Source organism: Hypanus sabinus, chromosome 21 (genome assembly GCF_030144855.1).
Source record: "Hypanus sabinus isolate sHypSab1 chromosome 21, sHypSab1.hap1, whole genome shotgun sequence".
In the NCBI taxonomy this organism is placed as follows: Eukaryota; Metazoa; Chordata; class Chondrichthyes; order Myliobatiformes; family Dasyatidae; genus Hypanus; species Hypanus sabinus.
Window position 1 is genome coordinate 54,301,597 of NC_082726.1, and position 26,165 is coordinate 54,327,761.

General features: G+C 44.1%; 1 protein-coding gene across 6 annotated transcripts in view; it reads right to left on the reverse strand.

Annotated features, from left to right (window-relative positions):
* kcnma1a (potassium large conductance calcium-activated channel, subfamily M, alpha member 1a) overlaps nt 1–23,745 on the reverse strand; it is a 924,908-nt gene extending 901,163 nt beyond the window's left edge. For all 6 annotated transcript variants that reach the window (XM_059946553.1, XM_059946552.1, XM_059946549.1 and 3 more), the window contains exon 1: nt 23,059–23,745. In XM_059946553.1, coding sequence (XP_059802536.1) covers nt 23,059–23,298 — 240 coding nt within the window. In that variant the 5' untranslated portion in view covers nt 23,299–23,745. The remainder of the gene's footprint in view (nt 1–23,058) is intronic.
* Between the last annotated feature and the right edge of the window lie 2,420 nt (nt 23,746–26,165).

Below are 26,165 nucleotides of genomic sequence, written 5' to 3' on the forward strand. Positions count from 1 at the left end.
CCATGTGGTGAAAACACAGGTCACAGGGCGATCAAACTTCCATCGGCCCCAGGTAAGGGTCAATGATCAGTGGCCCCAGGAGAGAATACTGGGAGACAAAAGGACAATAAATTGAAAAGGAAAGATTTACAGACACATTTGAAGACAATCCAGCTAAACTGCTTCTGAATGTTTAGCTCTTCCTAGATGGTAGCTTGGGGATGGGTGGAGGGATTAAAAAATAATAGCTATGATTTTTGGTATTTTCCCTGCATTCATAAACACCAGTGGCGTGGGTCAACAATCACTTGCCACAGTGATCTTGATCTCTGTGAAATTTACAAAGCAGGAAATTGTGAGCATAATGTCTTGATTCAGAGTTGATTTTTGACTGCCTTCAGTGCTACAAAATTCTTATGTGCTGTGTTAGAAAGGAGAACACACTTCATTGATTGTATGCCCAATCTTCATTTCACCAAGATCGCTTCTACTGGCCACTATGGTGGTGGTATCAAAATAAGACATGACCTATTAATTAGTTTTAAAGACTGTGACTTAACATTGTGTACATTTAAAAAATAGATGTAGGAAAGTGGAATCAAATACAAAGCTATATTCAGTTCATATATTATGTCCCCACCACATCATCAAGTTATTTTGTCATTTGACAATCTGTTAGTGCTGCAGAATAATAAATGTATAAGCAACAAACAAAATTGAGGAGGAACTCAGTGGCCCCGGCACCATCTGTGGAGGGAACTATATGTTTTAAATCAAGAACCTTCACCCAGACTGAAAGACAGGTGAGTCTGCCAGGACGAAGGGAGAAGGGGTAGAGCAAGAGTTGGCATGGGATTGGTGGATCCAAGCGAGGAGGGGGGACGATAGGCAGATGGAGCAGAAAATGTGGAAATAGTGGGAAGACGGATGAAGGCAATGAAGTACTTAAAGATGTTGGAGTCTGAGAGGAAAGGAATCCATCCATGAAACAATTTATTCCACAAGAAAAGATCTAGAACAGGGGTTTCCAACCTTTTTTTATGCCATGGACCCCAGGTTGGGAACCCCTGATCTAGAACCTCACTTGGCAGCACCTTAATGTAGTGGACATTCTGTGTATACATATGACTTTGCACAAAGCAAGATCCCATCAATAGCAAGGGGACAAATCTATTTCATGTGCTTATGCTACTGATTAAGAGAGAGCTGCACACAAAGGAGTCCAGTCTCTTTACCTTCACATGTCAAAGCAAATAAGTGATACAATTTACAGCTCTCTTTAAAATGGGCACAATGATAAAGTAGGATGTTTTTAAATCGAACAAATTGGAATTAGACTTAAGTACAAGTATCATTAAAATCTGCTTCTGAATCATACCCCACTCTTTGGTACTTTAACTTAAGCTAAACACGTTTCGTTTTTCCCCTAATAATTAGCTTTATTTGTCATGCATATATTGAAACATACAGTGAAATGAGTCATCTGTGTGAATTTAATCAGTGAAGATCGTGCTGGGGCAGCCCACAAGTTTTGCCAGGCTCCTGGTGCTAACACATCACGTCCACAACTCTCAAACCCTAACCAGTACATCTTTGGAATGTGAGAGGAAACCGGAGCACCTGGAAAAAACTTCTTGTCACAGGGAGAACGTACAAACTCTTCACAGACAGCAGCGGGAATTGAACCTCCATTGATGATCACTAACACTGTAAAGCGAGGTGAGGCTATACTCAGGGTGGAGGAGTGACACCTTATATTCTGTCTGGGTAGCCTCAAACCCGAAGGCATGAATATCGATTCCTCCTTCCAGTTAAAGCAATTTCTCCACCCTCCCCTTTCACTCTGTTCCCCACTTTGACCTTTTTACCTCTTCTCACCTGCCTATCACTTCCCTGAGTCCCCTCCTCCTTCCCTTTCTCCTCTGGTCCACTCTCCTCTATCAGATACCCTCCTCTCCAGCCCTTGACCTTTCCCAACTACCTGGCTTGACCAAACACCTTCCAGTTAGCCTCCTTCCCGTCCTCTCCCCTCCCCCCAACTTTTTATTCAAGCTTCTTCCTTCTTCCTTCTCAGTCTTGAAGAAGTATCTTGGCCCAAAAACGTCGACTGTCTATTCATTTCCACAGAATGGACCTGCCTGACCTGCTGAGTTCCTCCAGCATTTTGTGTGTGTTGCTAACTGCTACACCATCATACAGTTGGTTAACAGATGGTATATGAAAAAAATCAGATCACGTTTTGATTCTGTATTTATGCCATTAAGAATCTAAGGTATAAACAAAGATGAAAATATAAAAGTGGCTTGAACACAGGTTGAATTCTTTCAAGCTTCATCTTAAAAGACAAACAGATCTTTTCAGTCCCTACTAAAAATATCCAGAAAACTTGACATAAACACCAGAAATATCATAAAAATAGCAGCACTATTAATTTATCTTCTCCAACCCTTCCAAACACAAAACAGCACAATGAAAAGTTCAATCAACAACAGCAAAGCACCTCATTAGGAGATACTTTCTAACTGCTTCCTCTGAAAACTAGCACACAAGCAAATGCAGTGCAGAAGAACAAGGAATTGCATTCATATAGCACCTTCCACTTACCTTGAAGGGTGTTTCTGGGCACTTTCCAGCTGAACAAATACTTAGTAAAATGAATTGCTGTTATAATGTAGGAAACACAGCAATTTGCACAGGTAAAGATCTCGCAAACCATTTTGTGATGATAGCCAAATAATCAGTGAACAAAATTACCAAAAGTTACAAGGTGATCTTGATCAATTATGGAAAGGTTAAGGAAAAGCAAATGGTATTCAATCCAAATAAGCGTGAGATATTAGATTTTGGGTAGTCTAACCAGAGTAGGAATTTCAGAGTGAACAGTGGGGTGCTGGAGAATATTGTGAACCAGAGAGAGCTCAGAGTACGAATGCCTGAAATTGGCTTCACAGGTAGACAAGGTAATGAAAGCACTGTTCGCAACACAGGCCATGGTCTGAGCTGAGGACCATGATGTTATATTGTTGTTGTACAAGATGATGATGAGGGCAAATATTGAGAAGATTTTTTAAATATTTTTAAGATTAACTTTAGTTATCACGTTCAGCGAAATGTGTCATTTGGATCAATGACCAACACAGTCCAAGGGCATGCTGGGGCAGCTTGTAAGTATTGTCATACTTCCAGTGCCAGTATAGCATGCCCACAGCTCACTAACCCCAACCCTAACTGTGCAGATGTTGGAATGTGGGAGGAAACCTGAGCACCTGGAGGAAACCAATCCAGTCTCGTGGAGAACGTACAAGCTCCTTAAAGACAACAGTGGGAATTGAAGCTGGGTCAATGCTGCTGTAAAGTGTTATGCTAACCACTGCAGTACTGTGCTATCCAGTGGTTATCCTGGTATATGAAGGATGGGCAGAGAAGATTTAAGAGAATATTGCCAGACTCGAGGGCTTGAGTTCTAGGGAGAAGTTGACCAGTCTGGTACTTTACTCCTTGGAGTATATGAAAGTGAAAGATGACTTTCTAGAGGTGTAAGAAATCATGTGTGGGGGACAGATAGATAGCTTCTTCCCATGGCTGGGGAATCAAAAACTGGAGGGCATAGGTTTAAGGTGAAAAGGGGTAAGATTTAAAAGGGACTTGAAGGGTAACTTCTTCATGCTGTGGGTGGTGAGGGTATGGAACGAGCTGCTAAAGGAAGTGGTTGAGGCAGGTACAATAGTAATATTTAACAGACAATTAGAGAGCTACTCAATAGTAGCAGGATATGGGTCAAATGTGGGCAAATAGGACTATCTTAGATGGGTATCCTTGTTGGTATGAAAGAGTTACGCCTACACTACCTTACGAAAGTCTTGGGCACATGGAGAGAGCTAAGGTGTTTCAGATTTTTGCACAGTATACCATTTGTCAACGTGGAGTGGAGGACAAGTTTGTAAATCTGGCGGGAGCAAAGGATGTTGGGAATGGCAAAGGTGAGACACCACAGGATGGGTGTGGGGCAGGTGGAAAAGAAGAATGCTAGGGGCAGTGGGTGGGGGGGGGGTTGGCGCGGGTACAGACACACCCAGCCCTGAGACAACAAGCAAGGTCAGTTGATTCAAAACAATTGGTTTATTGGTCATTAACCTTTGTACCTTTGTGTATCTTTGGTGCTTCCTGCTCCCTCCCCTCTCTCTTCCCATTTTTCCAACCATGATTCCCCTCTGCCTACACCCTCTTTCTCACTCTCAAACCACAATAGAGACCCATATCAGAATCAGGTTTATCATTATTCATATATATTACAAAATGTGATTATTTTGCAGCAGCGGTACTATGCAATACATAAAATTACTTACGGTACTGTGCAAAAGTCTTAGGACCCTAGCTATATCTATGTGCCTAAGAGTTGTGCACAGTGCCGTGGGTACCAGTTTCTCTGCAGTATTACTTACAACCCTACATGCCTTGTTTACATTGAGAGGCAAATGTTGCTGAAGATACGGGTCAAGGATCAACTTTATTCACCATATACATTTACATGTATTAGGAATTTGCTGTGATTAGGAATTTGATGTGTTGGTCAGGGCATGACATGCCACAAAAAACATTCAACAATCATAAAGAATTATATAAAAAAGTACAGATATGGAATGTAATGTGCATAAACACCAACATGTATTTACAATGTAAATATATAAAACATGGTTTAAAATGGGGGTAATAGCTGTGAAGAGAGGGGGATTTAACCAGAATGGCTGATCAGATTTATTGCCTGGGGGAGGAAACTTTCAAGATGGTGTGAAGTTTTTATTTTAGTAGCCTTGTTGTGCTTTCCAGAACGGAACCTTTGGAAAAGGCAGTTTGCAAGGTGGGTGGTGTCCACAAATGATTTTTCCTGCCCACTCCTTTCTCTTGGACACATACCAGTCTGCAGCAATGGTAGACTGCAGCTGACCTGAATGCTGAAGTGGTGCTAACTGGAGAGTTGTAAATGATAAGTGGGTGACCCCATTATTCATCTCTCAAATAGGTGCTTAAAGTTTATATTACCTCCACCGCAGACAGCAGACAGGACTCCTGTCTACATCGCATCTGACAGCATAGCACTCCCTCAGGGATTCGTTGCAGCATCAGCCTGGATTTTTGGGCTCGTGTTTCTAGGATGAGATTTGAACCTGCAACCTTCTGTCTCAAAGGTGATGATGCTGTCATCTGAGCCACAGCTGACATCAACTGATACAGGTTGAAATGGAGCAACTGTTAAATGTTGGTGTTAGCAGCAATCTGGGTGTGCGTGAACATGCTTCACAGACTAGGAATTCACATTTGGCTTTGTGTTGCAAGAGATCTGACACATAAGCATAAAGAAGTCTTGCTTCTATTGTAGAGTTCTTTTGATGAGAACGTTACTGGATTACTACATGCTGGTTTTGTGTCCTTACTTCAGGAAGGATATATTTCCTTTGGAGGCACTGTAACAGAGATTAATTACCTAGCTTTCTGAGGAAAAGTCAATCCTATTAAGGAAATGTAAGTAAAATGTGGTAAATTAAGAAAATCAAGAGATTATTTCAGCAAAGCATGTACGAACATGAAGAGTCTTGGGTATATTTAAAGCGGAGTTGATAGGTTCTTGCAACATACGCAAAATGCTGGAGGAAATCAGCAGGCCAGACAGCATCTATGGAAAAGAGTTGACGTTTCGGGCTGAAACCCTTCTCTTTATTCTTTTCCATAGATGCTGCCTGGCCTGCTGAGTCCCTCTAGCATTTTGTGCGTGTCGCTGGGATTTCCAGCATCTCCCAATTTTCTCGTGTTTATTGATAGGTTCTTAATCGGTAAGGGCATCAAAGGTGACAGGGAGAAGGCAGGAAAATTAGGTTGAGAGGGATAATAAATCAGCCATGATTGAATGGTGGAGTGGGTTTGATGGGCTGAATGGCCTGATGCTGCTCCAATATCTTATGGGCTTGACAAGGTGGATGTCATGAGGCCTTTTTCCTTCACAGGAGAGACTGGAATTAAGGGACATGGTCCCAGTAATGAGAATCTAAGTCAAGAGGAAAGCCCTTATTCAGAATCCATGGAGTGATAGTGAAAAGCAGGCTCTTTGGTATGCAAGTCCCATTTTAAGAATACCATAAAACTTCTACACCATAGTAAGAATGGATGTTCACTCATTGAGTAGATGCAAGGCTGATTTACATATGATTTTGGAATCTGAGTGAATCAGGAGAAGTGAGATTGGATAGATCAGCTAAGCTTTTGTTTTTAAATGACAGAGCAGGTCGATGAAACCTTCAGGCCTATTCTTAATTCTAATGCTTTCTGAGTTCCTGGACAAATGTACACTGACTAAAATAATCTTGCTTAGTTGTAATAGTGCAGTACCCTCTTGTCTTTTACCACCTTAAATTTATACCATACAATATTCAAAACAAATTGCAGTCCAGAAGGTGTTACTAAGCAAATTCTTTTTTGAGAAAATGTCAATATCTGAGTCACTAAGCAACTCTGATAAGAAACTAGATTCTGAATAAATTAGACACTTGCTAATCAGCTCCTGAATCAGGCGCACCATTCTGATGGAGCATTAGATTTTTCTCTGCTGACATTTACAAGTCCCGCTACACCTTGAACTATTCGAACAGTAACGGTGATTATTTTGTGTGCAGTGAATGCCCACCCCTCATCTCAGCCATGATTCATCATGAATCAGTTTTTTTTTACAAAGGAAATAAACATGGCATTTGTTCAAAATGTCACTCACTAGTAATTCAAGATGGATTTTAAGAAGAAAGTACAGGCGCTGAGTTTCAAGTCTTAGGTCTCCTCACCAGTTATACACAATGCTGCATTAGTCATGTTTTGCCAGTCTCTCAGATACATCAGCTCCAGTTAATATTCACTGGGACAAATTAACTCTGCTTCTCTTCGGATAGATTTTGCTTGAACCTGATGGGCATTACCTACAGAATACACAACATGGGGCAAAGGGCCCATTCCTGTTCTTCACTGTTCAATGTTCTACACTCCAGTATTCCTGCAGGGAATGTTGCAACTTGTTCTGCTAAAAGTCACACAGACCCAGGGGGCTGCACGACCTCTTTCTGAGGCAAAATGAATGCCGTGATACTGAACAGATGCGAGCAGGACTAGGGGGCGCAGCCTCAAGGGTTGGGGGAGGGGCGGGGGGGTGGGGAAATAGATCTAGGACGGAGATGAGAAGAAACTGCTTTTTCCAGAGAGTAGCGAATCTGCAGTTCCCTGTCCAGGGAAGACTAAGATGCTGCCTCATTAAATATATTTAAGAATTGCACAGCAGAGAAATTAAGGGTTGTGAGGAAAAGGGAGGAAATGAATCGGAGTCCATGGCCAGAACATCCATGGTCTCATTGAATGCTGCAGCAGGCTTGACATGCCAGATGGCCAACTCCTATTTCTTATCTTATGTTCTGAGTATGACAAATGGAAAATTTGCCTTTTTATGTGAATTGTGCTAGACTCTTTCACTCACACGATATAAACTGTGTATACTGGTCCAGATGACAATATGTTCTTCTACAACTCTGCCCTGCAACGCAACAATGTGTGCAGGTTATTTGGGCTCCAGAACTTGTTGCACGACTATTTAATTAGATCGTAACTGATCTGCACCATAACTATCACTGCCTGATACCCTTATGTAATACACACTAACTGGCCCAAAGGAGAATCCCAAATTTCAAATACCACATGAAAACATCCTTTTCTCCTTACTCGTGAATGGCTTAACCTCCATAGCTTATGCCTCAAGTTCCCAATCCACAGAAACCCAACTTGGTTTATTCGAGTTACATGTCAAAACATTTTTCTTGGATGCCATCCAGACAGTAAGCAAGTACATCAAGGAAAAGAGACTACAGAGCTGAGTGTTTGGGAGATCCATTCAGAAGACTGATAACTATGGGATTGAAGCTGTCCTTCCTGGCACTGCCTGTAAGGAATTTGTATGTTCTCCACGTAACTCCATGGGATTCCTCCAGGTGATCCAGTTCCCTCCCACAGTCCAAACTGGGTCAATTGGTCATTGTAAATTATCCCATGATTAGGCTAGGTTTAAATCGGGGGATTGCTGGATGGCATGACTCAAAGGGCCAGAAAGGCCTATTACACGCTGTATCTCAATAAATAAAAAAAGATCTATGTTATTAAGTTAATTTATTATTTTAAACAAGTTAATTTGATCACAACACATTGAGAGTTTAGAGCCAAATGCTTGTGGGCTGCCCTTAGCATATTTCCGATTCAAAGAATGCATTTCACTGTATGTTTCAATGTACGTGGGCATAGTGGTTAGTGCAAAGCCACTACAGCTCAGGCGTTCCAGAGTTCAGAGTTCAATTCTGGCATGTTCTGCAAGGAGTCTATGTACTTCCTCCCCGTGGAATGCATGGGTTCTCTCCAGGTGCTCTGGTTTCCTCCCACAGTCGAAAGATATACCGGCTAGGTTAATTGGTCATTGTAAATTATCCTGTGATTAGGTTAGGGTTAATTGGGTTTGTGGGGAGTTCCAGGGCCTGGCATTAATGGAATCTACCAGATACTAGAGACACTTTGAGATAAAACTCTAGAAATGGGTTCGATCCCACCGCTCAGACACAAGACCACCGTGGCCAACAACGTACAAACTGATGGAAGTGTTTCTGAGCTAAAGGTTTTCAATGCAGATTCTGCATGCCATTCCGACCCCCATCCCTGATTTAGGGATGTTCACACTGAAGGATCGGGCCGGCTATGGACCTTCTACTACAGGATTATTAATAATCTGTTGTTGATTCACAGTGAACCCTTGTGCTCCATGGGTAGAGAGTAAAGCAAACAAGTAGTGTGAGCTGGGTCTCAGCGAGCAGCAGTCTCCGTCAGTCGCAGATCTGAACAGAGAAATCCAGACCAACACTCCAAGGCGGTACTGCAGGAGAACTGCGCTGTCGTATGTACAGACTCTCAGATGAAACACTAAACTAGACCCCGTATGCTGCCTCAATTGTATGAAACAGTTCATATGGAGCTATCATGAAAATGACAAGCAACACACCAGCCAATGCCCTGGCCACTACTTACTCCTAAATCAACACCGTAACACTGACCTTCTGGACACATGATGCTCCTGCTTGCTATGCAAAATTAGATGTGGCGTTTCCTCCATTACAATGGGAACTACACTCCAAAAGTAGAGTCATGGAGAGATATTGCATCGTGATAGGCCTTTGGCCCATCATATCCATCCTAATCATCAAGCACTTGAAGGTCAAAGTACATTGGTTATCCTCCACCATCCAGGTCATGCTCTCATCTCACTGCTGCCATCAGGAAGGTGGTACATGAGCTTCAGGACCCACAGAACCAGGTTCAAGAATAGTTATTGCCTCCCCCATGGTTCTGAGGCTCTTAAACCAAAGGGGATAAATTCACTTACCCCATCACGGAACTGTTCCCACAACCCATGGACTCGTTTTCAAGGGTTCTTCATCTCGTATTCTCAATATTTATTGCTTACCTATTATCATTGTTGCTCATTTATTATTATTTTTCCCTCTGGTTCTACGTGCACAGTTTGTTGCCTTTTCTTACACATTGGTTGCTTGTCCATCCTGTTAAATGTGGCCCTTCATTGATTCCATTGTATTTACTACGATTCCCCACAGGGAAGTGAATCTTAAGGTTGCATATGGTGATGTATGTGTACTTTGATAATAAACTTACTTTAAACTTTATACTTTGAGGTATGTATACATCACCATGCACTCCCCTGAGATCCATTTTCTTGCAGGCATGCATTGTAGAACAAGGTGACACAATGGAACCAATGAAAACTGCACACAAGCAAAGGCTAATTCTACATTAACCCATTCTTTTAAAATTCTCCTGTATTTCCACCAACAGCTGGCCCCACCTCCAATGTCACCTCTTATCCCCCACCAGGGGCCATTTACAGTTAACCTGCCAGCCCACATGAGAAAGAGGTTTATTATCACTGACAGATATCTGTAGCTTGCTGTTTTTCAGCAGCAAGACATAAAATTACTGCAAGCTGCATAAATAAATAGATAGATCAATCGATAATGTCCATGGAACATGCAGAAACCTGATGGCAAAAGGGAAGAATTTGTTCTTAAAATGCTGAGTATGGTGCCACCTCTTGTGATCCTGCATATTGCAGGCTCCATACCAGGTGGTGATGCAACCAATCACAACGCTCTCCATCATACATCTATAAAAATATGTCTTTGGTGACAAACCAGTCCCCTCAAACTCCCAATGAGCTAGTACCTTCTTTGTGATTGCATCAATGAGCCGGGCCCAGGATGGAGATCATGCAAACTCCACACTGACAGTTCTGGTGGTCATTAATGAACCCAGTTAATTGGAGCTGTGGGGCATTTTCCTTATCAACTGCAGCACTGTGTTGCCCTTGTTTTTAAATCTTGATAGACTTCAGGACATGCACCGGATCACTACATCACAACTGTTTGCAGAAGAGAGCCAAGTCTGGAATCAGTAAGTTCTTTACAGATGAATTTTCCACCTTCCCTCAACCCATACACAGGTACCATCTTCATCCAGAGTAACTGAACCACAAAAGAGTGTCTGGAGGTGAAGAACAAGCAATTGGCAGAGGTTTTCTGGTCAAAATCCCTCCCACCAGGCTCTTGATAATTTCACCTTCAGCACACTGCAGGCCAGGACAAGGAAATCCAGCTGTTGTGGCTTAAATATCTCAGTTCAAAAGATAACAAGCATCCTCAGCTGGAGGATATCCACTCAGTAACACAAGGATCTCCACTGAATGTCACTCCACTCATTCAACTTTGTCTGTTGGGCATCAAAGTGCAAACTCTCCGTCAGTTGCCCACAATTATTAGCAATGCCTCAGCAGCAGATTTGATTCATTAATTTAACCAGTGTACATCAAAAAAGGCCATGAAGTACATCGTTTGTGTTAACAACCTAACAATGTGATGGGGCACACACAAAATGCTGGAGGATCTCAGCAAGTCAGGCAGCATCTATGGAAAAGAGTGAACAATTGACATTTCGGGCTGAGACTATACTTCAGGCCTGAGAAGGAAGGTGCCAGGAGATACCAGAATAAAAAGGTGGGGGAGCAAGGCCAGCTGGAAGGTGATAGGTGAAGCCGGGCGAGTGGAAAAGGTGAAGGCCTGGAGAGAAAGAATCTGATAGGAGAGGAGAGTGAACACTCCAAGAAAGAGAAGGACGAGGATAACCAAGGGAAGTAATATGCAGGTGAGAAGAAGTGAATGATTAGAGTGGAGCATAGAGGAAGGAGGGAGTGTAATTTGTTCACTGGGAGGAGAAATTGATGTTCATGCCATCAGGTTGGCAGCCACTCAGATGGAACATAAGATGTTACTCCTCCACCCTGAGGGTGGCCTCATCTTGGCACAAAAGACCATGAATTGACCCGTCTAATGGGAATGGGAATCAGAATTTAAATGCTTGGTCACCAGGAAGTCCTCCTCCCATCTCAGTTCTGACGAAGGATCTCGGCCTGAAACGTCGGCTGTTTACTCTTTTCCATAGATGCTGCCTGCCGAGTTCCCGCGGCATTTTGTGTGTGTTGCTTTGGATTTCCAGCATCTGCAGACTTCCCTGTGAATGTGATGGGGCAGCTCGTTGGTTTCACCACACATTCCAGCGCCAACATAACATGCCCACAACGCTCACCTGATCCAACAAAAAAAAATACAACGAGCAACAAAACAAAAACAGCAGAACAAGCCCTTCTCTTCCTTCCTACCCACCCATATACGCAGAGTGCAGTGACAGACAATATCAGCAGTTTAATGGAGACATCTAACTCCATGGCCATTGGAAGAGAGCTCAGAAAGAGAAGTCCTGCCAGAGAAAGACACAGACCTGCAAAGCAATAAACCCAAAGCCAAAAATACTGCTGATGCTGCAAACTTGACATCTAATAGGTATTCAAGAATTAGATGGCATAATTTAGGATGACTGTGGAGAGATTTAAAAGGAACATTTATTTATACATTCCATATATACACTACTCTCAGGGACAACATTTCCACCCAGCAGAAGTGGTTGAAGTAGGTACATGAACATTTAAGAGACACTTGGAGAGGTTCAAGGATAGGAAAGACCTGGAGGGATGGGGCCAAATGCAAGCAAATGGGGTCAGCTTAGTATGTAAACCTTGGTCAGTACAGACCAGGTAGGCCGAAGGCCCTATGCCATGATGCAAGGCAGTATTTAGAGTCAGAATGAGGAGACACATAATATCTGTGGAGAAAGAAATAGAACTGACATTTCAAACAAATAACTTTTCATGAGAATTAATGAAAGATCAGTGACCTGAAACATTAATTGCATTTCTGTCTCCACAGATGCTCGTTGACTTGTATATTTCCAGCACTCTCTGATTTTGCATTGGAGCAGAGTTCATACTGAGAGAAACCACAGTAGGCCACTGCTGGGAATCAGCTTCACAGCACAAACTAGAGCTGCAATCCAGGGCAGAGGAAGCTGCTGGGTTTCGTTATTGAAGATTCGGTACAATCACATCCTTGAGAGTCACTACGAACATCACACAATCAAGTTCAGAAATCAACTAATGAGATGTCAGAGGTCATTTTATTTTTATTTGCACACATTGCCCGGAATGCATCACCGGGGGTGATGGTAGCGGCTGATACATTGAGGACATTTAGGAGACTCTTAGATAGGCTCATGCATGAAAGAAAAATAGAGGGTTATGGTCATGTGTAGGAGGGAATGGTTAGATTGATTGTGGAGTAGGTTAAAAGTGCAGCACAACATTGCAGCCAAAGAATCTGTACTAAACTGTATGTCCTGTTATCTACATTGACCATAATGGTGATTCAGTGAATACTGAAGTTGGAACCCAGCAGTGCCATGTTAACCCGCAAACAATCTGCTCGGCCAAGGGTTAAAGCAACAACTTTCATTAACACATTATATCGGATCTTAACTTATTTCTGAAAGACACAACGAAGGTCCAGCACATTGTCTAATAAAGGGATACTTGAGATACTAATTCAGAGTGTCTGAGGAGGGTCTTTCAGGAAGTTGAGGGGGGGGCATGGATAGGGAAGGAAGTTCAGGGCACTGATTCTAAACAGCATTCGGTTGGAGACTACAGTCAATCTATTAGAAAGCAGGATCAGGACGAGAGGGTGTTCTGTTGTAGTGCTAGAGGGGAATTAGAGATGAGGAGTCAGAATTCAACGCAGCAACTTCTAATCTCTGGCAGTGACATATAATGTGATGAGACCAGGACGTCTTCTGTCAGGCTACCTGCACCCCACCGCCACCAGTACTTGAGTGGTAACTAGCCTCTTCAGTATCAGGGGAAGGGAGTAAAGTATACCAGGCTGGCAGCAGTTCAGCACAGATTTACAAATCAAGACATACAGAAGGCTGGAGTGGCAAACAGAAATAGCACATCATGTCAGTGGCTACAGACAAAACCACATGGACTCAGGAATGTTTCCTCCTCCGCCAGACCTGAGCCTGTTTTACCCTGATAGTTCTCACTGTTAATAACTGGCACCAAACTGGAACTTCTCATATCTTTTTGGCAATTTGAAACCTCTATCAAACTGTGCTCCATCCACTTCCTGACCAAGGGCTAGTTTGTCTCAGCAGCCTCACCCACACTAAACTGAGACTAACCACAGGTGTTAAATTCAGGAAATAAAAAAATGCAGAGATACTCAGCAGGTCAGGAATCATCCATGGAGAGGAAGGAAAGTTAGCCATTCAGGTCAATGACTTCTAACTGAAGCATTTACTTTCTTGCTCCTTAATCAAGACATAGGAGCAGAATTAGCCCATAGAGCCAACGAAGTCCACTCTACCATTTCATCATGGCTTATTTATTATCCCTCTATTACCGTTTATTATCGTTCTCCTGCCTTCTCCCCTTAACGTTTAACACCTGACTAATCCAGAACCTATCAACCTCCACAGATACTCCCTGATGAAGGGTCTCCGCCCCAAATGTCAACTGCGTATTCCTTTCCATAGCTGCTGCCTGACCAGCCAAGTTCCTCCAGCACCTTCTGTGTGCTGTTCCAGATTTCCGGTAGTTACAGAATCTCCGATGTTTAGATGTTCCCTGATATGCTGAAAATTTTCTACAGTTTTTTTTAAATATTTAATGCCCAAAAAGAAAAATAATGAAAGAGGATGTATTTAGTCTGACTTTACATTGCATTTAATGAACTCCATCAAAAGTTACATAACTGAAAGGCAAACTTGGATATACTGTATACAACGCCCTGGCTAATCTCAAAAACACTGCTGAGTTTTACAATGAGAAATACAATCTTTGTTATTTCTCAACAGTATCAAATGTATACATAATGTCACACATATGGGAGAAATCAGTCAATCTGATTCAATAGACAATAGACAGTAGGTGCAGCAGTAGGCAATTCGGCCCTTCTAGCCAGCACCGCCATTCACTGTGATCATGGCTGATCATACACAATCAGTACCCCGTTCCTGCCCTCTTCCCATATCCCTTGACCCCGCTATCTATAAGAGCTCTATCTAACTCTCTCTTGAATGTATCCAGAGACTTGGCCTCCACTGCCTTCTGGGGCAGAGCAATCCACATATCCACCACTCTCTGGCTGAAAAAGTTTTTCCGCATCTCTGTTCTAAATGGCCTACCCCTCATTCTTAAACTGTGGCCTTTAGTTCTGGACTCACCCATCAGCGGGAACATGCTTCCTGCCTCCAGCGTGTCCAATCCCTTAATAATCTTATATGTTTCAATCAGATCCCCTCTCATCCTTCTAAATTCCAGTGTATACAAGCCCAATCACTCCAATCTTTCAACATATGACAGTCCCGCCATTCCGGGAATTAACCTTGTGAACCTACGCTGCACTCCCTCAATAGCAAGAACATCCTTCCTAAAATTTGGAGACCAAAACTGCACACAATACTCCAGATGGGGTCTCACCAGGGCCCAGTACAGCTGCAGAAGGACCTCTTTACTCCTATACTCAATTCCTCTTGTAATAAAAGCCAGCATGCCATTAGCTTTCTTCACTGCCTGCTGTACCTGCATGCTTGCTTTCATTGACTGATGTACAAGAACACCTAGATCTCGTTGTACTTCCCCTTTTCCTAACTTGACTCCATTTAGATAGTAATCTGCCTTCCTGTTCTTGCCACCAAAGTGGATAACCTCACATTTATCCACATTAAACTGCATCTGCCATACATTTGCCCACTCATCCAACCTGTCCAAGTCGCCCTGCATTCTCATAACATCCTCCTGATATTTCACACTGCCACCCAGCTTTGTGTCATCAGCAAATTTGCTAATGTTACTTTAATCCCTTCATCTAAATCATTAATGTACATAGTAAACAGCCGCAGTCCCAGCACTGAACCTTGCGGCACCCCACTGGTCACAGCCTGCTATTCCGAAAGGGACCCGTTAATCATTACTCTTTGTTTTCTGTCAGCCAGCCAATTTTCAATCCATGTCAGTACTCTGCCCCCAATACCATGTGCCCTAATTTTGCCCACTAATCTCCTATGTGGGACTTTATCAAAAGCTTTTTGGAAGTCCAGGTACACTACATCCACTGGCTCTCCCTTGTCCATTTTCATTGTTACATCTCAAAAAACTCCAGAAGATTAGTCAAGCATGATTTTCCCTTCATAAATCCATGCTGACTCAGACTGATCCTTCTACTGCTATCCAAATGTGTCGTACTTTCCTCTTTTATAGTTGACTCCAGCATCTTTCCCACCACTGACATCAGGCTAACTGGTCTATAATTCCCTGATTTCTATCTCCCTCCTTTCTTGAAAAGTGGGACAATCAGCAGGAACTGTTCCTGAATCTATAGAACATTGGAAAATGATTACCAATGCGTCCATGATTTCTAGAGCCACCTCTTTAAGTACCCTGGGATGCAGACCATCAGGTCCTGGGGACTTATCAGCCTTCAGACTCAACAGTCTATCCAACACCATTTCTTGCCCAATATTAATTTCCTTCAGTTCATCCTTTACCCGAGTTCCTTTGGCCACTATTACATCTGGGAGATTGTTTGTATCTTCCCTAGTGAAGACAGATCCAAAGTACCTGTTCAACTCATCTGGCATTTCCTTGTTCCCCATAATAAATTCACCCGTTTCTGTCTTCAATGGCCCAATTTTGGTCTTAACTATATTTTTGCTATTCACATACCTAAAGAAACTTTTACTATCCTCCTTTATATTCTTGGCTAGTTTACCTTTGTACCTCATTTTTTCTTGGCGTATTGCCTTTTTTGTTATCTTCTGTTGCTCTTTAAAAGCTTCCCAGTCCTCCGGTTTCCCACTCAATCTTTGCATTGTTATACTTCTTCTCTTTTATTTTTATACTGCCCTTTACTTCCCTCGTCAGCCACAGCCGCCCCTTACTCCGAACCAATCCTGCACCTTCTGCATTATTCCCAGAAATACCTGCCATTTTTGTTCCACTGTCTTCCCTGCTAGGGTATTGTTCCATTGAACTTTGGCCAGCTCCTCCCTCATAGCTCCATAGTTCCCTTTGTTCAACTGTAATACTGACACATCTGATTTTCCCTTCTTCTCAAATTGTAGGTTAAAACATATCATATTATGGTCACTATCTCCTAATGGTTCCTTTACCTCGAGGTCCCTGATCAAATCCGGTTCATTGCACAACACTAAATCTAGAATTGCCTTCTCCCTGGTAGGCTCCAGTACAAGCTGTTCTAAGAATCCATCTCAGAGGCACTCCACAAACTCCCTTTCTTGGGGTCCAGTACCATTCTGATTCTCCCAGTCTACCTGCATGTTGAAATCCCCCATGACAACTGTATCATTACCTTTGCGACATGCCAATTTTAACTCTTCATTCAATTTACACCCTACATCCAGACTGCTGTTTGGGGGCCTGTAGATAACTCCCATTAGGGTCTTTCTACCCTTAGAATTTCTCAGTTCTATCCATACTGACTCTACATCCCCAGATTCTATGTCCCCCCTTGCAAGGGACTAAATTTCATTCCTCACCAACAGAGCCACCCCACCCCCTCTGCCAGTCAGTCTGTCCTTTCGATAAGATGTATATCCTTGAATATTCATTTCCCAGGCCCTGTCCACTTGAAGCCATGTCTCAGTTATTCCCACAACATCGTACTTGCCAATTTCCAACTGAGCCTCAAGCTCATCTACTTTATTCCTTTTACTTCGTTATATATAATACTTTTAATTTGGTACTCCCCTCTCCTTTCATATCAATTCCTATTTCACTTGGCCATACTGTATGATCTCTTCTTGAGCTTTCTACTCCATTGATTCTGTCGTCCTTTTTAAACTTTTCTTATTTTCAATTTCACTTTAACTCCATCCTTATATCTCCAGTTCATCCCCTCCCCCCTCACTACTTAGTTTAAACACATCCGTGTTGCAGTGGCAAACCTGTCTGCCAGAATGCTGGTCCCCCACCTATTAAGGTGCAACCCATCCCTTTTGTACAATTCATCCCTACCCCAAATCAGATCCCAGTGGTCCAAGAATGTAAATCCTTGCTTCCTGCACCAGTTCCTCAGCCACACATTCAGATCCATTATCTCCCTGTTCCTGCCCTCTCCAGCACGAGGAACTGGAAGCAAACCAGAAATAACCACCCTGGAAGTCCTGCTTTTCAGCCGCCTTCCGAGTTCTCTGAAGTCCCGTTGCAAAATGTCCTTCCTCTTCTTCCCAATGTCATTTGTGCCGACATGCACTACCACTTCTGGCTGTTCACTTTCACTCTTGAGGATTCCCTGCAATCAGTCTGTGATGTCCTGGATCCTAGCACCAGGGAGGCAACACACCATCCTTAAATCTCACCTGTTGCTACAGAAACCCCTTTCTGTACCTCTTACTATGGAGTCACCTACTACCATGGTTCTTCCTGATGTCTGACTCCTCAGTTCTGCTTCTGCACCAATTTTTGGATCACAGACCTGTCCGCCTCTCAGACTGGCAGTATCTTCTGTCCTGACAGCTTCCAAGAAGGTGAACCTGTTTATGAGAGGTACCTCCCCTGGGGTCACCTGTACTTCAAGCATCCTTTCCTTCCTCATCGTTGCCCCCTTTCTCTCTTCCTGTATCCTCGGTGTAATGACCTCACTGTAGGTCCTGTCCAGAAAACCCTCATTTTCGCAGATAAACCTGAGGTCATCCAGTTCTTTCTTCAGTGCTGCAACATGCTCCTTCAGAAGCTGAATCTGGACACACTTTCCACAGCTGTAGCAGCCGGGGGCACCATCAGTGTCCCTGACCTCCCACATCATGCACGTAGCACACTGAATCAGCTTAGCGGTCATGTTTTCACCCTCTGCAATTGTGCCTGGCATAGTTTCCTCACCGAAGACTCTTGAGCCAAAGACCAGCGCTTTTCACACCAGGCACTTCCCTCGACCAGGCCGCTCCGCTAGAGCTCTCCCTCTTTTTAATTGCTTGAGCTTTGCAAGCTGCAAGGTCACCTGACCTTGATTGCCCAAACAGCTGTTTTCTGCTGAGTCTGAGCTATACAAATCTTGATTGCCGATCAACTGCTAATCAGTTCTTGATTGCACTATCCAACTGCCAAAACTGCCAGAATCTCTCGAGCCAAAGACTAGCACTTCCCTCGACCAGGCCGCTCCGCTAGAGCTCTCCCTCTTTTTATTTGCTTGAGCTTTGCGAGCTGCAAGGTCACCTGACCTCGATTGCCCAATTCAGATGATAGCAAAAGAAAGAGACAATGCCCAAACACTCTTTAACTTGTAACATTTAACACCACTACTGGATCAGGCTCAGGGCTTCCCAGGGTACTCGTTCAGTGTTGTAGTGTGCTGGTAAATGAGATGAAATTGATTTCTCTAACTTCCAGTTGAACATCGATTTCTCTAACTTAACTTCTCCCCATTCTCCCTCTTCTCTTTTTCCATTCATCACTCTGGTTTCCCTCTTAACTCTTCTCCTCACCAGCCTATCACCTTCCTCCGGTGGTCCTCCTTCTTGCTTTTCTCCTCTCCTATCCGATTCCTTCTTCTCCAGTTCTTTACCTTTTCCACCTATTACCTACCAGCTTCAGACTTCATCTCCTTCCCCCATCCACATATCCTCCTTCCACAACCTTGGTTTCACCTATCACCTTCTAGCTTATACTGCTTCCCCTCCCCTATCTGCTTATTGTGGATTCTATCCCCCGTTCTTTTCCAGTCCTGAAGGAACACTCATCACTCCCTCCCAAGGATGCTGCCTGACCTGCTGCACTCCTCCAGCACTCTGTGTGTGTTGTGCTGAATCTCCAGCATCTGCAGAATAACTTGTAGTTATTACCTAGATGGGTAACTAACGGCCAACCTGTTGGGTCTCTTGCCGTGCTGAGATCTCAAAGCCCCTAGTGTTCATCACAGCCTGAATACTTGCAGGCTGAGGGAATAATCTCATGCTACGAAACAGAGGAAAGCCAACAGTTTACAAGCAAGAGCATGGCTAACACAAAGTAATTATCCAATCAACTGTACTCACTGATTTTGTACATTAACTTCACCAACCATTATAATGCCATGAATTGTGTGTTGCTTTCTAATACAATTAAATAGACCATAAGAAATGTTACAGACTTAAAAAGCCATTATTCCAGTAATCAAGCCCTTGCAGCTAAATATGCTTCATATGAAAGTAATATTGACGATGCTCCTGTTTCCTGTCTTAGATCTCTTACTATTCAAAAGAAAGGCTCAATCTGCTACTCTTTCTAAGTTTATTTTTCTCTGGTCCACTTTGGTTAACTTGTGATGCCGCTGACACAAAAAAGTGCCCCTCTGTTCAGCTAATGTCAAGTTTGCTTGCACAAGAGGGGACAAAGTGAGGTGTGTCTTTCCATTCACCTTTCAAGCAATGATTTTACACAATATGTCTTGTTCGACGTACATCCAAACAAGACCGGCCAAATCGTGAGATGTAATTTGTGCTACATTTAAATATATGTGTTTAATTTTCTTTTAAGTATTCAACATTTAAGAGAAATTGGAATGGGTACATGGATGAGAGGGGTAAGGAGTGATATGTTACAGGCACAGGTCAATAGGACTAGGCAGAAAAATAGTTTAGCATAGACTAGATGGGCTTATTTGTCGTTCTATGGCTATTTACCAAATCATTACATTAGCCAGTGCATTGCAGGTGGGTGTAGTATGGGATTGTCAGCAGCTTATTGTTCACCGAGCATAGTGAATTTCGTCAGTAAATAGATTCTGAGTGTAGAAAACTGCAGCAATCTCTCCCAATAAGTGCAGGATAATTCCATCAGAAATAATGGAGTGAGTGGGGAATAGTTAAAAATAAATTAAGGAATCAAATTGGCATGGGCAACAAACTTGATTGACAGGGAAATCACACAATCATCTCCACGCTTACTGGCAAGAACACTGACAATGGAGCATTAAATTTAAGCATGACATCAAGAGGAACTCTCTCAATCCTGATATGCGGGGATTGAACCGGAAACGTCAACTGCAGAGGGTTGTAAACTCAACCAGCTCCATCACAGGCACAAATGCCCCAACATCGAGGGCATCTTCAATGCCTCAAAAAGACAGCATCTATTATTATGGAGCCTCACCATCCAAGACACGTCTTCTTCTCATGACTACAATCGGGGAGAAGGTGCCGGAGCCTGAAGAACCAACCCAAACGATTCAGAAACAGTTGGGAACAGATTTCTGAACGGTCCGTAAACATTACCTCACTATTCCTTCCTTTTTTCCACTTTCGGTTGCGTGATTTATCATAATTTATTGCCACTGCTGCCACAAAATTTTATGTGATATGTCAGGGATAACAAACAAGAGGCTTTGCAGATGCTGGAAATCCAGAGCAACACACGAAGTGCTGGAGATTCTCAGCAGGTCAGGCGGCACCTACGGAAATGAATAAACAGCCATCGGTTCGGGCTGAGATAGAATTTCAGTCCTGGTGAAGGGTCTCGGCCCGAAATATAGACTGTTTATTCTCCATCAACACAAGTGATTCTGCAGATGCTGGAAATCCACAACGACACGCATAATAATGCTAGAGGAACTCAGCGGGTCCGGCAACATCTACGGAGAAGAGCGGACAGTCAAAGTTTCCAGCAGAGACTCCACATCTGTTTATCATCCTCCATAGATGCCGTCTGAGCTGCGGCGTTCCTCCCGCATTTAATAAACCTGATTCTGATATCCCTCTGTCTAACCCGCTGAGATGAATCGGCAGTCCCCCTCCCACCTCGAGCCCGTTCAGCAGTCTCGCGACTCCAGTTTTCATTTGAAACTCTCCACTTCCTGATAAGTGAAACGCCGGGGCAAACTCGAATGGCTGATTCATTGCCCCGCATCTGCCGCTCTGACCCTGCTTCCATTTTGAAGAATGCTATTTGTACTTCACAAATCTCAGAAAATGTTATTTCCCCCGGGGGCATAGCATTCAAGCCCCTCTCCGGGGAGTTGAACACAAAAATAATGGCATTAGGTGGGGCCAGTGGACCAGTAATCCTGATTCAATCCCAACCCCTAGAGCCGTCTGTGTGGAGTTTGCACATTCTCCCCGTGACTGCATGACACCCCAACTCTACTTTCCTCCCACATCCCAATAACGTGGGTTGGTAGGTTAATTGGCCACTCTACATTGGTGCTGGCTGAGTGGTGGAATCTGGTGGGGAGTTGGAGAGATATTGAGGGAAATGAGACTTATCGCGAGGCTACTGTACGATTTATGTAAATGAGTGGTTAGTAGGGCTTGATGGGCCTGCTCCCTATTTTTCTTTCTCTGGGCTGATCCCTCAGGGAATGCTCTTTACACCAGAAGTTGAAACAAAGCCCCTCATGGTGCCTCAGGTGGACAGCAAAAGACCCTCCCCACCACAACACAATTATCGCCCGAGTGTCCTTCCCAGTGTTTATCCCTCAGTCCAAACCATTTACCCGGGATTGTAATCTTACTGTGCCTGGACTGGTGGCCTTGTTTGCTGAAGCACCCGGAAAGTTCTCAAAGCGCCTAGAGGCGTCCTGTGAATGCGAGGTGGCAGGTGCTACAGAACGCAAACACGTTCTCCTCAAAGGAGAAGCAGGCTGCTGTCGAGAGGCAAGCAACCCTCCCTTAGTCACCGCGAAAGAATCATTATTTTCAACACAACAGCAGGTCGAAAGGTAGCGGGAAGGACGCAAATCCTTGATGTGAGCTCTCCAGGATTCTTGCACCAGGGGCTCACTCACCTGACACGCACCGAGCTGGGTTGAACACCGCGGACGGCGAGCTCGGTGACCGGGTCAGCTACCCCCCCCCCCCACCAACCACCCACCACCCCGCCGGGATTTCAACCCCACCAGGGGAAACTGACGGCACTGCAACCTCCCCGACTATCCAAAAGGAGCGAGGCTCCTGGAGTTTAAATGCACCCGATTTAGCGCAGGACTTCCTCAACAGCTCCGGGACTCTCCAGCGGGGAGGAAAGAGCAGGATACAGGGGCCACCGGCTCCCGCGAATTACGGGAGTGTTCACCGGAACATGCAGGGATGAGCGAGCGAGTCTCCGTGCTTAGACCGTAAGGTGCACAGGTAACCTGCGCCCTACACGCTCGCTCGCCCCTTTTATTCCATCCAGCAAGAATTTTAATTCCGCTTATTTACGCCCCACCCGCCACAGAAACTCTCCTTTTAAAAAAACAAATTAACTCGTCAACCTGCTGGACCGTATACAAAGGGTAAAGGGGATGCAACCCCCTGCCAAAGGGTTCATATTGAATGCTAGAACAGGCTTGAGGGGCCGAGGGGCCTACTCTTGCTCCTATGTTCTTTGAGTTACAAAAGCACAGATGAATAGAGAACTGGACCCCTTAATGCAACCCCGCGGTTCAACCTGTCGTCGGTGTACTACCCCAAGAACTTCATCCGTTCCCCCAATGTTTGACTTCCTGACACCAAAATGATTCCCCCCTCCACTTTAAATACTCCAAAGGCAGAGAGAGGCGTGCACAGCCGGGGCTGTTTTACCTTGTTCTTGAGGCCGCAGTGACAGCAGACCGCCCACAGGTACTGGATGGTCCTCCACACCAGGATGATGAAGAGGCCCCCGAAGAAGGTGACCATAGACGAGGCGAGGAAGGCCCACCACATGCGCTGGTCATTACTGTCGCAGATCATCTCGGCGTCGATGGGGATGATGACGGGGTCCATGTTCGGCGCGGTGGAGTCTCGGTCCGAGGACGCGTTCGCACGGACCATGGTTAACATGAGGGAAGAGGGCAGAGGGAGAGGCAGCGGCGCCTCTCCACCCGGCTAAAAGCCATGCTAGCCGGCACAAGAGGGGCCGAAGACCAGGGGGGAGGGAATGGAGGACGGGGGAAGGAAAAATCCGAGGAGGACAGACAGCTGGCCTTTCCTTCTCTCCGATTGAAATGCTTTCCTACAATAGATGTGGTTGAACGAGGAATCTCTCTGCCGAGCTGTCAGTGACGCAAGATTCGATGAATAATCTCCCAGCGCAAATTCCCTTCAATCGGGTTTATAATCCAGAGAAAGATAGTCCACCGAACTGTTCCCGTTCCTTCTGGCGGCCGCCTGCCTTATTTGCAAGAGTATTTATAGATTGACAGCTCTTGCGCCCCTCTGCCCGCGTCCCCCTGCGCCGAGCCAGGGGTGGGTGGTGAGTTTCCACGGGCGCTCTCGGTGTCAGCGCTAGCCACAGGGGAGCCGGAGGCGATTCCCAGGTGTAGCTGTGTTATTTGCCTGTGTGGAAGGCGGAGCCGACAGACACAGATGGAAGGACCGACTCTCCCGCCCCTCTCTCCCCCTCCGCCAACCAACAGCGTCCTGAGCTCGCAATACTGACGCAGCGCCAGATAGGTGGCATTATTTGCTGGGCGCTAGTTCCAATTCCCTCCCCGATTAATTTATATATATTTTAAGACCTTCCTCCCCCTTTATAAACCGATACAAAACGCTCACTGCTGTATTCTATCATCTTTGGAAAAAAAAACAAAAATATTCTGTTTGAGGATGTAGTTTGTACTGTGTGCAATTCTTCAAACAGTAAACGAGTTTGTTGATTTAGTGGTGTAGAATGGCGTGAAATGATTGCAGTTTCTAGCTCCATTTTAATAAATATATATATGTATAAAATTTAAAACTGCAGGATTAAAATGTACATTTTCTTCACTCATGCCCTCGTCCCAGCGGGTTTGATTTTTGCTCCTGCTTCTCACCAAGCCTCTTCGCAAAGCTGAACACAGACTGGTGAATACGGGGTCGCTGTGACAATTCCTCCTCATCTCTGTCAGAGGGAAAGTGAGGTGGGGGTGGTCTGGAATTAAAGTGTCATTTCCTCCGCCAAATCCTGCAATATGAAGAAAACGCGAATCAATTGCATCCAAAGTCTCAATACTGAGAGGAAAATCCCTACTTAATATTTGGTGAACAGTGAAGTCCATTAACCAGGGGGGTTAACCATTCCCCTGGATGTCCACGCGTTTTAAATCGGTGGGCACGGTGAGGTGCGAGTGATGTTTATCAGAAAAATATAAGGTAGTGTAGCCAAAATGTAAGTGTGAGCAGAAGGATGGGCAAATAGCATCAAAAAGGTTGAGGTATTTTCTGCCACAGGCAGTTCAGAGCACGGAGAACAATTTCCTGCCAAGATGCAGCCACGGAACAGATCTTTGATATGGAAGGTTGTTCAACTAGGATCTAGGATATAGAATTCCATATACCGTGTTGTTAGATGCGTATGCGATAACTGTGATATATGTACTGTGTTTTGCACCTTAGTCCCAGAGGAAAGTTGTTTCATTTAGCTGTATGCATGTATGCGATTCAATAAACGTGAACTTCAACTTAAAGCACCTGAAAACTATTAGGTTTACAGGTCTTCAGCGAAACCTCTGTGTGCACCTGAGTAATACGGCTTAAGTTTTTAAAAATAGCCCATCTCATAACATTGCGTTAAACGCCTAGAAATATTTTTTTTAAACAAGGCTTTTACTCTTTCTCTGGAGGTACTTCAGCTTCCAACAACTACAATAACTAAAGCAAGTCAACTGAACTAAAAGTTCTGTAAAATGAAGACGGCAGAATGTTGATGCAGAATTTATAAGCCACGATCGTAATATCCATCAAACCAAAATTTAAAAACTGGCCAAATGTATTCGTAGTTTGTGGAAGCAAGATGATTTTATAATTCATGATTGGAATATTCAATTCTATGTTAGCAATAATTTGGACAGTTTTATGTAGTAGCACTGTTGCCTATACGGAGCGCGACCCAGAACTATTACCACCCTCTGGTGGTCGTTGTGGGACATGCCACGGCTGGAGAATTACACAAACATTTAAGTCTCGGTTTGTTTCCAAGGGTCTGTTTGGAACAAAACTCTAGGGCTTTCAGAATCAGGTGTATTATCACTGAGTGATATAACGTGAAATTTGTTGTTTTGCAGCGCCAGTACATTGCAAAGACATAAAAATACTATAAACTACAAAAATAGCGTAAAATAAAAGGAATATCAAAGGGTGTTCCTGGGTTCATGGACCATCAGAGATCGGATGATGGAGGGGAAGGTAGGAAAGAAATTATTAATGAATCACTGAGTGTGATTCATCAGGCTTCTGTACCTCCTTCCTTGCAATAGAATGAGAAAAGGGCATAAGTAAGGGGAATATCAAAGTCTCCTTCCAGTAAAACAAAATCCCCCCCCCCCCCTTCTTCTATTCCCATTCTGGCCCGCTAATTCTTCTAACCTGCCTATCACTTCCCACTGGGTCCCCTCCTCTTTCCTTTTCTCCTAATGTCTACCCTCCTCTCCTATCAGATTCTTTCTTCTCAAGCCTTTTACCTTTCCCATCCACCTAGCTTCACCTATTCCCCTTTTAGCTAGCATCCTTTCCTCTCCCCCCCCCCCCACAACTTTTTTATTCTGGCATCTTTCCCCTTTCTTTTCAGTTCTGAACACGGATCTTGACTAGAAACATTGACTTTATTCATTTCCATAGATGCTGCCTGACCTACTGAGTTCCTCCAGCATTTTGGATGTGTTGATAAGTAAGGGGGCTAATGGTTATGGGGAAAATGCAGGAGAACGATTGAATCAGCCGGGATTGAACAG